Source organism: Panthera onca, chromosome C1, assembly GCF_046562875.1.
Source record: "Panthera onca isolate mPanOnc1 chromosome C1, mPanOnc1 haplotype 2, whole genome shotgun sequence".
Lineage (NCBI taxonomy): Eukaryota > Metazoa > Chordata > Mammalia > Carnivora > Felidae > Panthera > Panthera onca.
The window spans coordinates 173,237,803-173,253,642 of NC_138346.1; the positions used below are offsets into that span (position 1 = coordinate 173,237,803).

Consider the following 15,840-nt stretch of genomic DNA (forward strand, 5'->3'; position numbering starts at 1 on the left):
TTTCGGATTTGTGGCAGGCGATTTTATGTTAGACAACCCCAGACTGTCCAACTATTTCCCACATTCACTGGATCTAAATTATCTTCTTTATCTGGGTCATTCTCCTGTAGATGCACTATTTTTTTTTTTTTTTTGAGGGGGGCGGGGGAGGTGGTCAGTGGTCTTCATAAATGTGAGGCCTGGAATTCGACACAGGACTTTAGATGTAATCTTGACCAGAACTGAGGCTCTTGAGGATGGTGACCTGAACACTGCAGCTATGTTAACACGGCCCTGCCCCAGGAGGCTCTGCGGCCTTGTGGTCAGATATGCAGGCTCTAGAGAAGACCCACCTGGCTCTATTCCTTATTGTGTGACCTGCAACTCATTTAAACTCTCTGTGCCTCAGTTTCCTCATCAGTAAAGTACAATAGTACCTACCTAGACTGGCTAAAAGGATTAAATAAGTTAATAGTTATAAAGCATATAAGAGTGACATAAGAAGTACTCAACAAATATTTGGCTCATCGCTCCTTAGCCATCAAGCATTCTCTATGAAATCTAGGTTACTAGTGAGATCACGCGTACGTCATTGAGAAGCTATTTTTTTTTTCTTGAGGTATAACTGACATATAACATTATATTAGTATCAAGTGTACAACATAATGATTTGAAATTTGTATCCATTGTGAAATAATGACATTACGTCTAGTTAACATTTGTCACCTTACTACAATTTTTCTTACAATGAGGACTTTTAAGATCAATTCTCTCAGCACTTTTCAAATATATTATAAATATATATTTATTATTGATATATTTAAATATATGAAATATATTATTTCAAATAGTATTATTAACTATACTCACCAGGCCATACATACATCCCTAGGACTTACTGTTCTAACTGGAAATTTGTACCTTTTGACCACATTTACCCATTTCACCCACCTGCCACCCTGCCTTGCAACCACCATCTGCTCTGTGTATCTTTGAGCTGCTTTTTTCCTTCTTAAGATCTCACTTAAGAGTGAGACCATATGGTATTTGTCTTTTTCTGATTCATCTCCCTGAGCGTAATGCCCCCAAGATCCACCCATGTTGTCACACATGGCAACATTTCATTCTTCTTTGTAGCTGAATTATATTCCATTGTGTGTATGCACACACACATACACACACACACAGCACATCTTCTTTATCCCTTCATCCACTGATGAACACTTAGGTTGCTTCCATGTCTTGGTTATTATAAATAATGCTGCAGTAAACATGACAGGGGGGCATATAATAATGCCCACAAGTGGAATTGGGGGGATCATTTCTACTTTTTGAGGAAACTCTGTACAGGCTTTTCAGAGTAGCTGCACCAATTTACACTCACACCAACAGTGCACGAGGATTCCTTTTTCTTCACATCCTTGCCCACACTTGTTATTCCCTATCTTTGTGACACTAGCTGCTCTGACAGGCATGAAGTGGTATGTCACAGTGGCTTTGATTTGCATTTCCCCGGTGATGAGTGATGTTGAATATGTTTTCACGTACTTTTTGGCCATCCCTATGTCTTCTTTAGAAAAGATACACCGTTGTTTAATTTTATTTTCTATTTTATAATGTCTATTCAGATCTTTTGCCCATTCCTTCCTTGTATTTTTTAATGAAAAGACGTAACTCTGAATTTATCCCTGATAAAAATTCACCTTGTTAATTTTAGCTTACCCTTCCAATCTGTTGTTTAAAAAGAAATTTGGATTATGTTATTTAATGTATTAGTTAGGGTTCCCTGTTTTATATCACTTACATATTTACTCAGCAAGTCCTCTATGTGTTATCTAACTTGCTGATTGAAAATATTAACAAGGGCAAGTTAAAATGCAATGCTGCATGTCATACCACCAGGGACTCACAATGAATTGAGATTAAGTACTTTATCAATGGTCTTTGAGATAGTTTCTCAGTCATTTGGGAATATATTCTGAACATATAATTAATTCCAAATTCCCTTATTTTAACTACGAGAAAACTCTTAGAAATTCTTCAAAAATGTATAGCAAACAAGATACATTCCTTCTCTGCCATTTTATTGATCAGTAGTGTTCTCAAAATTCTAATTAACCCATTTATTTTTTCAATAATATTCAATGAGCAGTTATTTTGTCAAGAAAAAAATACATACAAGAATAAGGTAATGAGACAGTGACAAGTACTAAAAGGAAAATACAAGAGAGAAATAGAATACTGCTAGAGCAGTGAACAGAGTGGTAGCTCAGAAGGTAAGGGAAGGCTCTTCTCTAATGACATTTAAGCTGAGATATGAACAAAGAGAAAAGGATAACCATGCCAATATTTTGAAAAAGAGCAAACCAGACAGAGGGCTGAATTAAGGCAAAGGCTACGTATGCTAGAAATGTCTGAAGAACAGAAAGAATATCATTGATGGTGGATGGTAAATAAGTGGGGGCATGGCAAGCAATAAAAGAAAGGGGGGAGAAGGAGTGAGCTACTGTGTAGGACTTTGTAGAACATGTCAACGAATTTAGATTCTTTTTCTAAGTGTAATGGAAAGCCACTAGAAGAATTTGGGAATAAGAATAGCATGATCTGATTTACATTATTAAAATAATATTCCAGATGCTGTAGCAATGGATTATCAGAGGAAAGAACATAATCAAGGAAACCAATTAAGAGTCTGGTACACTAATCCTGCAAAAGATGAAAATACTTTGAACTAGGATGGTAACAGTGAAGAGGGGTAGGAATGATCTAATTTAGGGTTCATTTTGAACCCAAGCAAAAAGAATTTATTGACAAATTGAATACAAGGGGTAAGAGAAAGAGAAGCGTGGAGAATGACTTCGAGGTTTGGGTCCTCACCGAACGAGAGAACTGTTGTACCTTATACGGAGACAGAGGACACCACAGGAGGAGCATGTTGGGTGGTTGGGCTGTGTGGGCAAATCAAGAGTTCTGTGTTGGATCTCAATCTCTCCCATCCACCAATCTATCCAGCATTTACTTAGTGGTGATGCTGGGCAGAGGAGACAATAAGAAGAGTCCAGTTGAGGATACAAGAGAAGAGAGACAAGATGTAAGCACTAGGTGTTACTGGAGCTTAGACTATGCCCAACAATCTAAAGAAGGAGACTGTTACTGAGAAAGGAAGTTTCAGAACAGGCAACATCTAAGGTTAGGTCAGCAGAATTCATTCATAGTGAACCTGTGCTATTTCCTAATGACATCCCCTTTACAATCATATGCAAAATCATCAAAACCAAGATCTATCATTAGCAGGAAGCACATAGGTCAATGGTTTTTAGGGATCAAATTTTTGGAAAACTAGGAGCAGCACCTCACCTGAGCAGCAATTCAACCTTGCTCTCAGGGCCTCCAAGATCACATCTGCAGCTTACTTTCCTACTTGTAGGTGCCCAGCTGAACATGAATATACAAAGCTGACTGGGACAGTCAAAATACTCCCTTAGCTTTCTCTCAACCACACTCAGTCTGATGAAGCTAGCTCTATGAGATAATGATTTCAGGGAATTTGCATCCCATTCGCTTTCAATGTACTCAGCTCTGGCCACAATGGTCTTCCTTCACCATGCTCCCTCCTGCCACAGTCATTGCAAATGGTGTTCCTTAACAGCAACAATGTTCCCAAACCTCTTAACAGAGTCCGTGCATATCAACCTCGTCTAAATATCAATTCCTCAAACATGCCCTAGATTCCCTGACAAGGCCATATCCCATTATTATACACTCTTAATGCCCCCTTTACCATTCCCTGTAGCATTTACCTCAGTGCCAATTTTGTGATTGATTGGCTTATGCATTCTTTACTACATTAAAAACTCCAGGAAGGCAGGATCCATGTTGGTTTTGGTTCATCATTATTCTCCAGCAGGGAGCATGATGCCAAGCATTAAGTTAATGAGTGAGAACAAAGAAGGAATATAAGAGTTTTTCCTCTGTCTTTTTATCCAATCATAAATATGATCTGATCTTTGTAAACCATTAACCCAATCTTGTCTTTCTTCATGTGAATATAGTTATCCAAAGTCCTTCTTGGTTGCCCACAGAATTTGGTATTAGGGGAGCCCAATATTAGCTTCCTTTATCACTATGATATTTTACATAGCATTGAATTTTCTCATGTCAGCTAAGTTAGCTACTGTTAACTGGGGTCTTACCAGGAGTCAGTTTACATACATCACCACTCCATTACGAAGCCCATGGAAGGTAGGTATTCCTACACCTGTTTAATAGATACAATCAAGGTTCATAGAAGCTGAGTGACTTGCCCAAGGTCGTATAGTCAATGAGTGGTGATTCTGGGATTTGATTATAGGTCTTTCTGACTCAAAAACTTCTAACTTCTAGTTTCTCCAAGTGTAAATCTGGAGTAAAAACTATTTTGCTCCAGTGGGAAAGTAAGTGTGACTATGCATGAAAAGAAACACTCTTTTGAAGTCATAAAGCACTATAGGAACATTAGTCACTGAGTTTCTTAGCTAATTATCACCTATGTATCCTGTATTTTTTCTTTGCCTATGGATATGTGCCCTTCTGTTCATAAGAAAAAGCTAAAGATCACCAGTTATGGGACTGAAGAATTTAGGAAATCCTATAATTCTGGTTAAGATAACCTCTCAAGGAGGTAAGACTTCAATGTGATGATGACTTTGAAGCAGAAGTCTGATTATTTTATTACATGCTGCTTGGAAGAAAAGCTGTGTGAACCTGAGGGTAGAACTAAGAAAAGCATTCCCCAAAGTCAGAAGAAGTTGGCAGTAATTACATGGGATCAGTCATGGGGTACTGGCTTTGGCAGACATGATCTATCACCTACGTGAGAATCTGAGTTCAAGAGACTGAACAGTTATGAAGACAGTAAGAAGTGGCATTTTTTTTTTTGAAGACTTAACTGTGTGCTAGGATCTTTACCTGCATTATTTCTTTCAGTCCTCCTAATATACCAGTTAAAGCTCAGGAAAATCAAGTAGCTCACCCAACAATATGGCAGAGCCTACATGGCTTGCAGATAACGGAGGCAAAACTGAACTCGGGCCTGATACTGGTGACCAAACTCTTAGCCCTTAAAATAGGCAACAGCTAATATTCCTAGATCCAACTATCCCTTGTTGCTTGGACAAAGTCCAATTCCTGCATTTGCAAGGCTGAAGACTGGACAATGGATTCGGTGCATTCACGTATGTAAGCCTGTCCCTCAGTGACCTTCTAGTGCTTAGTCCCTTTCAAATGACAGTAACCAGATTGGTTAAATGACAAGGAAAGGTGGCATGGAGTAGTGGAACAACCACAGGACTGGGGGAGGCTCAGGAGACCTGGTTTCCAGTTTCAGCTCTGTCACTAAAGTGCTCCAAGACCAAGGAAGTTCACCCTACCTCACTGAATCTTTCATCAACAAAAAAGGGCGAGAGCAAAATCTCTATGATCTCTTTCAGCTCGGCTATTCTCTGAACTGCCCAGCAGTAGTAAGAGAAGTTGGAAGCCGACCTCACTTTTGGGGGGGGCTTCCAATTATCTTCCAGATGCCACAGTGAAAGGAATAGCTGTTCCATGAAACCTTAGACACAGTGAGACTTCTAAAAGCCATTACGTTACAGCATGATGTGGTCATCACTGCTCCCTTGCCCTCCTGGCTCTGCAGGGCTATTCCTGGAAGGGCCAGCAACTGAAATGGTACTTCTGGGAATCTAAGAGCGGCAGTGGTGGGTTGGGGGAGCACAACTACTTTTTTCAGGCTCAACAGGCAGGGAACAGTGTTGAGACAGTAAAGACTGTTGCCCTAATGGTGCCAAAATATATTTAAAAAATGATAACTAACAGGTCTACAGGCTTTGTAAGCCACACTGAACTATGACGTCTGATACCTCCTTTCAGCTCCGTAACAAACCTTTATGGTATAGAGGTAGGCAGTGGGTACTGTATAGCGATTAGAGGAAAGAAACAGATTGGGGTGCTCATGTGTGCATGCACAACCATTTTCAGAGGAGCTACAAAACTTCTAAAACTGCCCACCGTGTTATTTACAGCACTGGTAGAAGTAATAATTGGAACCATCTCTTGAGAGGAAGGGAGCCAATCTTGTGACATTGGGTCTCTTACCAGGGGCCCCCTCTCTAAGGAAGGATAGAAACCCAATTAGAAATTAAACCCAGTCCCCTCTCCTTTCCTACCCCAGATCCACTATGCTCCAGCCACGTCCAACAATTCATGGACACCTACAGTCTTCTGTGCCTCCATATCTTCACCTGGGCTGTTTCTTCTGCCTTGAAAATCATTTACCTGCTTTGCTTAAAAAACTACTACTCATATTTTTTAGATATCTCAAATGCCATCTCATAAGAATTCCTTATGAGGTGTCAAAGTATTCCTTGATAACACCTCAAATTGTGAATTCCTTCTCTGCTGCCCCATAGTACTTTGAGTATGTCTAGACTTACTGAAAAACAAGAACAACACTGAGATTATTGTTTTATTTACCTCCCCTCTCTGCTCAATAGACACGAGATGCCCAAGGGCATGGATCATGGTGAATATACTTTTCTTTCGTACTTAACCTAGCACCTGGCACATAGGAGACACTCAGTAGTGTGGCTGTTTGGATGGATGCATGATTGGAAGGATCACTAACTAACAAGAAGACTTCTAGGTCATCCTCCATCAGGCAGAAATTTGATTTTAAAGGATAAAATAAGATAGTACAATACTCAGAGGATATGAACTTGTCTCAGGTACTGAAAACACCCTGTTTTATCACCTGGACAGGAGTGAAAAGGGTAGTAAGAGAAAGTGGGATAAGACTAAAGGCTCAGGGTGATGGGCAAAGGCAAAGCCCAGTCGAAAACACCCATAGGGAAGGTCTCCCCCAAGACATGGGAGATAGTATTGTATAAGACCCCACAGAGCCTAGAAAATGCTGGGATTACCTGTGGCCAAAGATGTCTACAGACCTTCCAAAATATATTACTAAAAAAAGCACTAACATCTCATGATACCAAGATGGAACAGCAGTTCAGCAAAACTCTATGTGAAAAGTCTCACATTCTAAGAAATGAACGGACAAATCCTTGCAAACATGTCTAGTTCTATTGGGAGAACTCAGACCACTGGGTATTAAAGTCCTTTGGCTTTAGCCCTTCTTTGTTTGGGAGACGCAGGACGTACAGATCCCCCTACTTCTCCACCATGTTGGCCAAGTCCCTGATCACTGGGTATTAATAGCTTTAAAAGGATTTTATAATACCCACAACTATGGATGATAAGAGATCCCTGCATTCAGGCTCCCAACACTGGCCACGATGCATATTACTAATATAAACCCCTTATGTATGTTTCTACAAAGGGATTTCCTCTTCTCTCCCTCAGGATGGCGTAAGCATTAATGTGAACAATCATTCATGCTTGTATACTCTTACTTATTCCATCCATGAGAAGGAGGATAGCTTAGCTCATCCAGGAGACTTGGGGGGGGTGGGGAACAACCTCCCCGGGGCCATGTTAAAAAGGAAGTACAGTCACTGCCTTGAAATGGAGTCAGCACAGGCCTGGCATGTGTCGCTCTTCTTGAACCACCTGTACCCAGGCCAGTGAGGGAGGGGCAGAGAGAGAGAGAGACACAGAATCCAAAGCAGGCTCCAGGCTCCATGCTTCCAGCTGTCAGCACAGAGCCTGACGCAGGGCTCGAACCCATGAACTGTGAAATCATGACCTGAGCTGAAGTCACACGCTCAACTGACTGAGCAACCCAGGTGCCCCATCAATTGTTTAGACTTTAGGACAGAACAGTAGTGAATCCTGGCCCAGCTATGTCCTCAACACATACTTGTGATTAGCCAGGATTCTTTACCTACAACGTGAAGCCTACATGACAAAAATACCTACAATGTAGCTTTAGTTAACTGCGGGTTTATTTTACTCTTTGGAAAAGTGATATTCATAATCTTCTTAAAATAAGATTTTGTTTGTTTTTGTTTTGTTTGCTCTGAAGGAGTTAGAAATGTTTCTCATCATGGAAAAGTCTCAGAGAGATTCTGTTACAGGAATGAGGTTGAACTGCCGCTATCATTCTGGTTCGGGTGTGTCTTTCCAAGAGTCCCTTCCTAAGTGTTAAATCGATTCGTGAAGAAAGGACTGTGAACACTGAAATTACGAAAAGAAATCACTGTCGCCTAGTGATATCAAATAATTCAAAACAATTTTATGGGGAGTACATTACGTATTTCGGACAACTGAGGCCAAAAAAGGAATTGTTTATCAAATCCTCCATTCAAACATACATTCACTCACTCAACAAGTACTTCATCAGTATCTACCACGTGCCAGAGAGTAGCCAGTGTCCTGTGTGTCTCCCAGAGGGAGAGAAATGAAGTTTAAAAATACAGCACTCCTCCCCTTAAGGAAGTGTTTTCCTTCACATATGCTGTATCTTCAATTTTGCCTCTCACTTAACAGTTAGTAACTCCTTGTACTTGAGCTTTACGTCTCTTTTTTGCCTGGGTTTCCTGACCCCAAATAATGAATGATCTGGAAGCTAACACTGAACCCTCTTACATAACAAAGCTCTCTCTGCAATGCAAATCATCACTCAATCATTAAGCCATGTTGCGCACATGAGTTTCCACAAAGTGGCCTGCCCCAGCAACACAGCTAAGCACTCTACCCAGGAAGTAAAAAGGCAACTGGGAAGTGCTGAAAGAGATCCTGGAAAATGGATGACAGCAGATGGGATGCTGTGTGTCTTCCTAAGCGTCCTTGCTCCTCACCGATCTCTTCCTTGATAGATATTTAGGATCAGATGGGTGATCTAGGGAGCGATTCTCATGGAACTGAAGGTCAACATTTACTGGAACAGACTTTTGTTGGACTATGGGTAGATGATGCCTCCAAAACACTGGATTTGGGTGTTTCCCATCAATTCTCAACGTTCATTTCATTACTATAGTTTCAATTATAAAGAAAAAGCCTATGGGGCGCCTGGGTGGCTCAGTCGGTTAAGCGTCCAACTTCAGCACAGGTCATGATCTCACAGTTCATGAGTTTGAGCCCCACGTCAGGCTCTGTGCTGACAGCTCGGAGCCTGGAGCCTGCTTCGGATTCTGTGTCTCCCTCTCTCTCTCTGCCCCTCCCCTGCTCATGCTCTGTCTCTCTCTGTCTCAAAAATAAATAAAAAACATTTTAAAAAATTTTTAAAAAAAGAAAGAAATGTCTACTGTAGTCTTTTGATTCACAAAAGGATTTTTCCCCCATACTTTGTATCATGTTCCCAAATCAAATCTTCCAAATATTTCCTTGAAAGAAGGCATTAGGTAGTAATATTTTAGCTTTGGAAATTTGCATGTAAGTTACTTACAACATTGTAAATTTCTTCCCCTGTCCTTCAGATGCACCGTATAAATACTGCATTTGATCCTTAACTTACACTTCATCAATAATTCATTTCAAAAATATCCCTCCGTAAGACCATCAGCTGCTGAGGTGTTCGGTTTTCGGGGAAAGCACTTATTTACTGCATGAGCCCAGGAAGGCTGGTAAAGACTTGGCTAAAAGCTCCGCATGGAGCGAATTATGGTAATTGAATTAATGCTCAAATCCACAAAGCTCTACTCAAATCTGCTGAAAGGTTTTGCACTTTATTGCCCACATCTTGACGGGCAATGAGTCCACTGGAATTGTTTAACACTTCATAAGGAGGCTTCCCAGATTAATTTCTCATTGTTACAAGAATTACTGAAGAATGTCTGGAGGTATCTTCCAGAGCAATCTTTCAAAGTCAAAACTGAGAGTTAACAACCTCTTTACTATCTTCCACTTTTGGTTCACCGAAACTACAAGTTCAAGTCACCAGAAATGAAAATCAAAGGAAACATCACATAATTAATTTTGATGAATGGGTAAGTTTTAATCCACGTATGGCAATATTCTGGTTAATGATACGTCTCCTTAGGACATCCATTAAAAATCCATTAACTTAACAGGCTAAATCCAATAAAGTTACTCTGGAAATTTTCTGCTAGATTAACATTATGGATTATTAACGAATATTTCCTGTAGGTATTGCTCTATTAGCAAACTGAATATACCAATTAAACACGGGTTTTGTGTCAGGGTTGGGGGAACACCAAAACATTAAAAAACAAAAAAACATAGTTGAAGTTAGACCCAAGTTGCCAAAGATACTACAAAAATCAGTAAAAATCATTATAGCTTTTATTTTTGAGAGAGAGAGAGAGAGAGAGAGAGAGAGACATAAAGAGAAGGAGACACAGAATCCAAAGCAGGTTCTAGGCTCTGAGCTGTCAGCACAGAGCCCAACGAGGGCCTCCAACTCATGAACTGTGAGATCATGATCTGAGCTGAAGTTGGATGCTTAACTGACTGAGCCACCCAGGCGCCTATCATTATAGCTTTTAAAAGCAAGAAGTGCCAACCTACCAGGACCAGCCATCTCAATTTATCTACTTACTAATCAAATAGTAAAATTTATCCACTTACTAATCAGATAGTAAAATTTATCCACTTATTAATCAAATAGTAACTGAGCTACTAAACTGTGCCATGCCCTGTGCCAGCACTGAGGACACAAAGGTAAATTAGTGAAAATCCTGACATTAAGGAGCTCACAATCTAGCATGGAATCAAGACACACACAGGTAACCAACGTGTATTATAATAAGATATGGCCAATATACCATGGGAAAACTCAGAAGGAACAACCAAATTTGAGGGACAGTGGGGAGCATGAGTAAAAGAAGTTGAAATTTGTGTTCCAATATGATATCACCTCCTTCTAGGGCCTCCCATTGGAAGGTCTTTGATCCTGACTTATCATTTATTGCTTCTACATGTGGTTAAATGAGATTATTTATCAAATTCTCGTCTGCAAACAGGGAAACACTATTTTTGTCACTGACTGTGAGAATTACATGCCACAAGGTATGAGAAAGCACATAGACATGTGCTTGAAATACAGAAGGGGAAGCAGGGTTGGTACTGATCTGCTGCTTACTATTCATAGGCACCCACTGAATATTAATGGGAAGTCAAGATAGCAAAACGGCTGGAGCAGAATTTGGAATCATTCAAACGTGGGTCTGAATTCCGCTTCTACCGCTTGCAACTTATACGGCCATCATTTAAACACTGTTCCCTTTTCTGACCCTCAGTTTCTTCAGCTGAAGAAAATACAATAAAACAGCTCTGTTACACAGTTGTAAAAATTTAACAGGATAAGGGTTGTAATACAACAGTATCATGTCTGGGAAGCAGGAAGCTATTAGTGTTAATTGCTACCATTTACTCTGTCTTCACAGGTAAGACTGTAGAGATATGGAAACATTACTAGACTTATCTAAGTTGAAACCATCAGTGACAGAACTAGAACTGCCCTAGCTCCCAGTTCAGTGTTTTAGACCCATCTTGCCTGTACCCCTCAATTAGACGACAAAACACCCTCCCCTAGCACTCAGTCCTAAAGGTTCTTCAAGGTAGCAAGCTCATGGGGTGCCTTTCGAACAAAAGATTGGGAACTCAGGACCTGATGGCCCTGCTTTAACTCTAATGACCAGTACACTAATACCCTGGTGCTATGGGCTGAATTTGTGTCCCCAAGTTCCCATGGTGAAGCCCTAATCCCTAAGGTGACTATACCTGGTGATATGGTGGGTGGGACGTAATGAAGGTAAAATGAGGTCAAAGGGTGGGACCCTGACCCAACAGGATTTGTGTCCTTAGAAAAAGAAACACCAGTGAGCATTCTCTTGTGCACACTCTTTCTCTGCATATGTAGAAAGAAGAGGTCATGTGAACAAATGTGAGAGGCAGCTGCCAACAAGCCAAGAAAAGAGGCCTCAGCATTAAACTTACCTTGTTGGCACTTTGACTTTGGACTTCCCAGTCTCCAGAAGGGTAGAAGTTCCTTTCCATTGCTATAAGTCGCTCAGCCTACGGTGTTGTTATAGTAGCTTTAGTGGTCTAGGACCCGGGACAGCTCTTTGCCGCCATTTTCTCTTAACTCTTGCCACCTGTCTCGGTTCTAACAGCCTTGCCTGTGTCTCACACATTCCATCAGCATCCATTTATCAGTAACGCCTGTGCCAAGACACTTAAGGGTAAGGCACAGTGGTCCCTGCCCTCTAGAAGCTTTCAGCTGAGCATCAGCTTCTGTGCGGCTGCCCATTCTCCTTGGGAAAAGGAAGCACTGTCTAAAACCCCCGCCTGCTTGGCAGGAGCCCCAACATGCCACCCTCTAGCCAGCTCACTCAGCCCCCACCATAAAAGACCGACCCTGGTCCCCATCACTGTCCAAGCTGCTGCCTCCAAATGGCCCAACCACCCAGAATTTTAAAGCCAACCATCGTATTAGTCATATTAATACTTAAAATACTCTTTTTTACACCCTATTAAATTATACTCCACTGAGACCCCATCACACCCTACTCCCGTCCAGGTAGGCACACTTGTTCTAGTCTACTTAATGTTGGCTTTGGGTGCTCAATATTGGGACTGCTGCCCAATCCTTCTGAAGGCCACCATATACCCACACCAGTTGCCTCCATCTCATGTATCCCATAGGCAGTCTGCTTTGGTAGGGATGTGTGGAATTAGAGACCCTAGTTCTAATACTGACTTGACAACTGAAGAGCGGACAAGGAATTGAATCTCAGTCTCCCCACCCATAAAATGGGAAGAGCTAGCTACACTACTAGGTCTGTGAGGGCCAAATGAGATAATGTATATAAGTCACCTACCAAAGGACTCAGAATGTAGCTGATGAAGAAGAAAGCTGCTTTGCTGTATTCCTCTCATCCCTGGTCCTGACCTCTTCCCCTTCTCCACCAGCTCAGATCCAGAGATGGTTTCAACTGAGCCACAGCAATTCCAGAATGGCTCTTTGTGCATACTACTATGACTGTTCTTTTTCCCCAGACTTAGCAATTTGTAGTTGAACAGACCACAGACAACCAAGGTATGTTGCCTACCACATGGTAGTGCAGGGGCTACCTGAGTCTCTCATGTTTCTATCCTTGAACTTTAAATTTTTTTTTTTTTTACATTTATTTTTTGATAGAGAATGAGCATGAGCAGGGGAGGGGCAGAAACAGAGGGGGACACAGAATTCAAAGCAGGCTCCAGGCTCTGAGCTGTCAGCACAGAGCCCGACGCAGGGCTCGAACCCACGAACCGTGAGATCATGACCTGACCTAAGCATTAACCTCATGCTTAACCGACTGAGACACCCAGGCGCCCCTATCCTTGAACTTTAATAGATGGGTCATGAGGACTCCACACCAGAGAAAGGTGAAAGTGGAAAAACCTATTGTGTGACTCAGTTATTAAGGGCAGTCAGAATGTGTAGCTGACACCAGTTTTTTGCCAATATTCAATAACACAACTCTCAAGTTTTAGCTGGTCATGCACATGGACACATGGCTGCCTGGCCAATGACCACACTTCCCAACCACCCCTAAAGCCTACCTGGGTCTTATGAACAAGGGCTGGTCAGTGGGATGCGATCAGAAATGACATGGCTCACATGGATGGATTTCTCAGTCCTTTTCATTTGTCCCACTCACCGGCTGGGAACTGATGAGAACTGGAGTAACTACCTTGGACCCAAAGTTGGAGGTAATGTTGTGACAATGGCCGAGCTGGCCTGACAGTTACTTACCTCTATTCTATTACAAAGGGAATGACCTTCCATCTTGTTTAACCCACTGTACTTTTTTCCCTTGTGTTGTTACAACATCTTAGCCTAAACATTCAACTAGAACTGTTAAGTAGTAACGAAAGGAAATAAACAGCTCTCTCTGAGATGACCGTGCAAACTTTAAACTTTCAAATGTGAGCTACTGTGATTTGTACTTAGCATCTAAATTCTTCCCCCAAGTAAACCCCTACTAGTAACTCATGCTTTTAATGCCTTCTCATTGCCACATAAAACTGGAAGTCTGGGATTCTATGGCCTTATGGACCAATGGCTCATGTCCTAGTTTGTCTTGTTCCTGTTTCTTCTAATTTTGATGTCTTCAACTATTTTTTTCTGTTCATGGCCTTGTGTGGTTCCTTGAACCTAATTCATAAAACATCTTCCTAGTACTCATGGGAAACAATCTATATGTACTTCCTCGATTATGCTATTCCCAGCAACTCCCTGCAAATGTCTTCCTCAATCTAGCCCGATGTCTACAATTCTGTATTTCAGGACTGACTTCCACAGCCTATATCTCTACTCAGGTCCTATGAGTCCCAACACAAGGGCCCACTAGTCGTGGTCGACCCACAGTAATGGATTCATCCCTCTTAGGAAAACAGGGCTGAGTTTCTGCATTTCAATTCATACAAAAACAAATAAAAAACCAATATCCTCATACACATACGCATACACATAATCACTTTCCAGATGTTTTCATTTTGTTTTGATTTTACCTATTTTGCTGTAATTATCCGCAACAAAATCTTCCAAGCCAATCAGCTTCCAGAAACTGTCATCCCAGCCTTTCTCTGCCGAGTATGTCCATTTGCACACCAGGGAGCAGAGAGACCTAAGAAAATGGGACAGAGGCAGAACCAATAGTATGAGTGAGGCTTCCTTTATATTTTGCCAAATACCTCCCCAGATATCTGACGCAATGTTAACGAAGTAGAATAAGTCAAACTAAGTAATTACACACCCCTGTTCAGATTCAAAGTCTCCATTTGTACCTGGCCATGGGTTGGTGGCTGTGGGGCTCAGTGATGGGTAAATGGGTGTTCTACTCTGCTTTGTGCATGTTCAAAACTCTCTATAATAAAAAAGTAAAAAAATTCAAAAAGTGACCGGCATACATATGGTTGCTTCAGTCTAAAGCAATATTTAATAGAAGGAAGACCTGAATGCTGGAAGGTACTTTCCTCTCCAGCTTCATTTCTCATACATTCAGCCTTAGTATTGTACATTTCAGCAATAACAAATCATTTGCAATTCTCTGAAGGGGGGGTGAGGGGTGAAAAACATATTTGTGCACATTTCTAGGTCTTTGCCCTATTCCTACTTGTTTGGAAACTCTTCCCAGCTTCTTCATCCTGACAACTGAGTCCCCAGTTCTGGGTAGAGGTGCTCCTCTGAACTCCTGGAACGTGAAACATACCTTCTATTGTCACCCTTAAAGTGCTGTGTAATTAACTGCTTCCTATGTACCTTCCCAACACTGCTATTGCCTTCCAACCCATGCTTCATGGTGTGCCCACAGCAAACCTTACAAAATTAAATCTGATTATATGAATCCCTGATTAAAACTCTTCAACTGCTCCTCAGTGCCTTCAGGAAAAATCCAATCCCTTAGCTGGGCTTAAACCACCTTTAGTAATAGGACTGTGCCAACCTCCAGATTCCTGTCTTGCCTTTCCGACCCCTGCTTTCTTCATTGTCCAGAATGGTATTATTTGAAGTCTCTCTTAGCAGGCCTGATTCCTCACTTCCCTGGGCACTGAAACCTTTATTCATTCTGCCTAGGATGTTCTTCATTGTTACATATTTACCACTTAGCGTTCATGACTCATCCCTTTTCATGAACCCCAGTGAAGGGCAAACTTGAGTCCAAAGCCTCTTCTCTAAGCTTCAACCTGGACATACCTGTAACATTTACCATGGTAACTGTCTCTGCCCATTCACTTCCCTGTCTCCCCCACTAAGCCTTCAGAGCCAAACCAGCCTTGCCCAGCTCTACCTCCAGTACGTAGTCCGCACTCAGCCAAAATGCATACTGACTGAATGGCCACACCAACAATCGAATATGGTCTATCCGCCTCAGCAAAGGTAAGTGATAAACTTGGGGAGCTCACACAGTTTTAAGG

General features: G+C 41.5%; 1 protein-coding gene across 12 annotated transcripts in view; it reads right to left on the minus strand.

The window, feature by feature from the left end:
• FGGY (FGGY carbohydrate kinase domain containing) overlaps positions 1 to 15,840 on the minus strand; it is a 425,441-nt gene that overhangs the window by 257,458 nt on the left and 152,143 nt on the right. For all 12 annotated transcript variants that reach the window (XM_060624862.3, XM_078451860.2, XM_078451859.2 and 9 more), the window contains one exon: positions 14,434 to 14,549. In XM_060624862.3, coding sequence (XP_060480845.2) covers positions 14,434 to 14,549 — 116 coding nt within the window. The remainder of the gene's footprint in view (positions 1 to 14,433; positions 14,550 to 15,840) is intronic.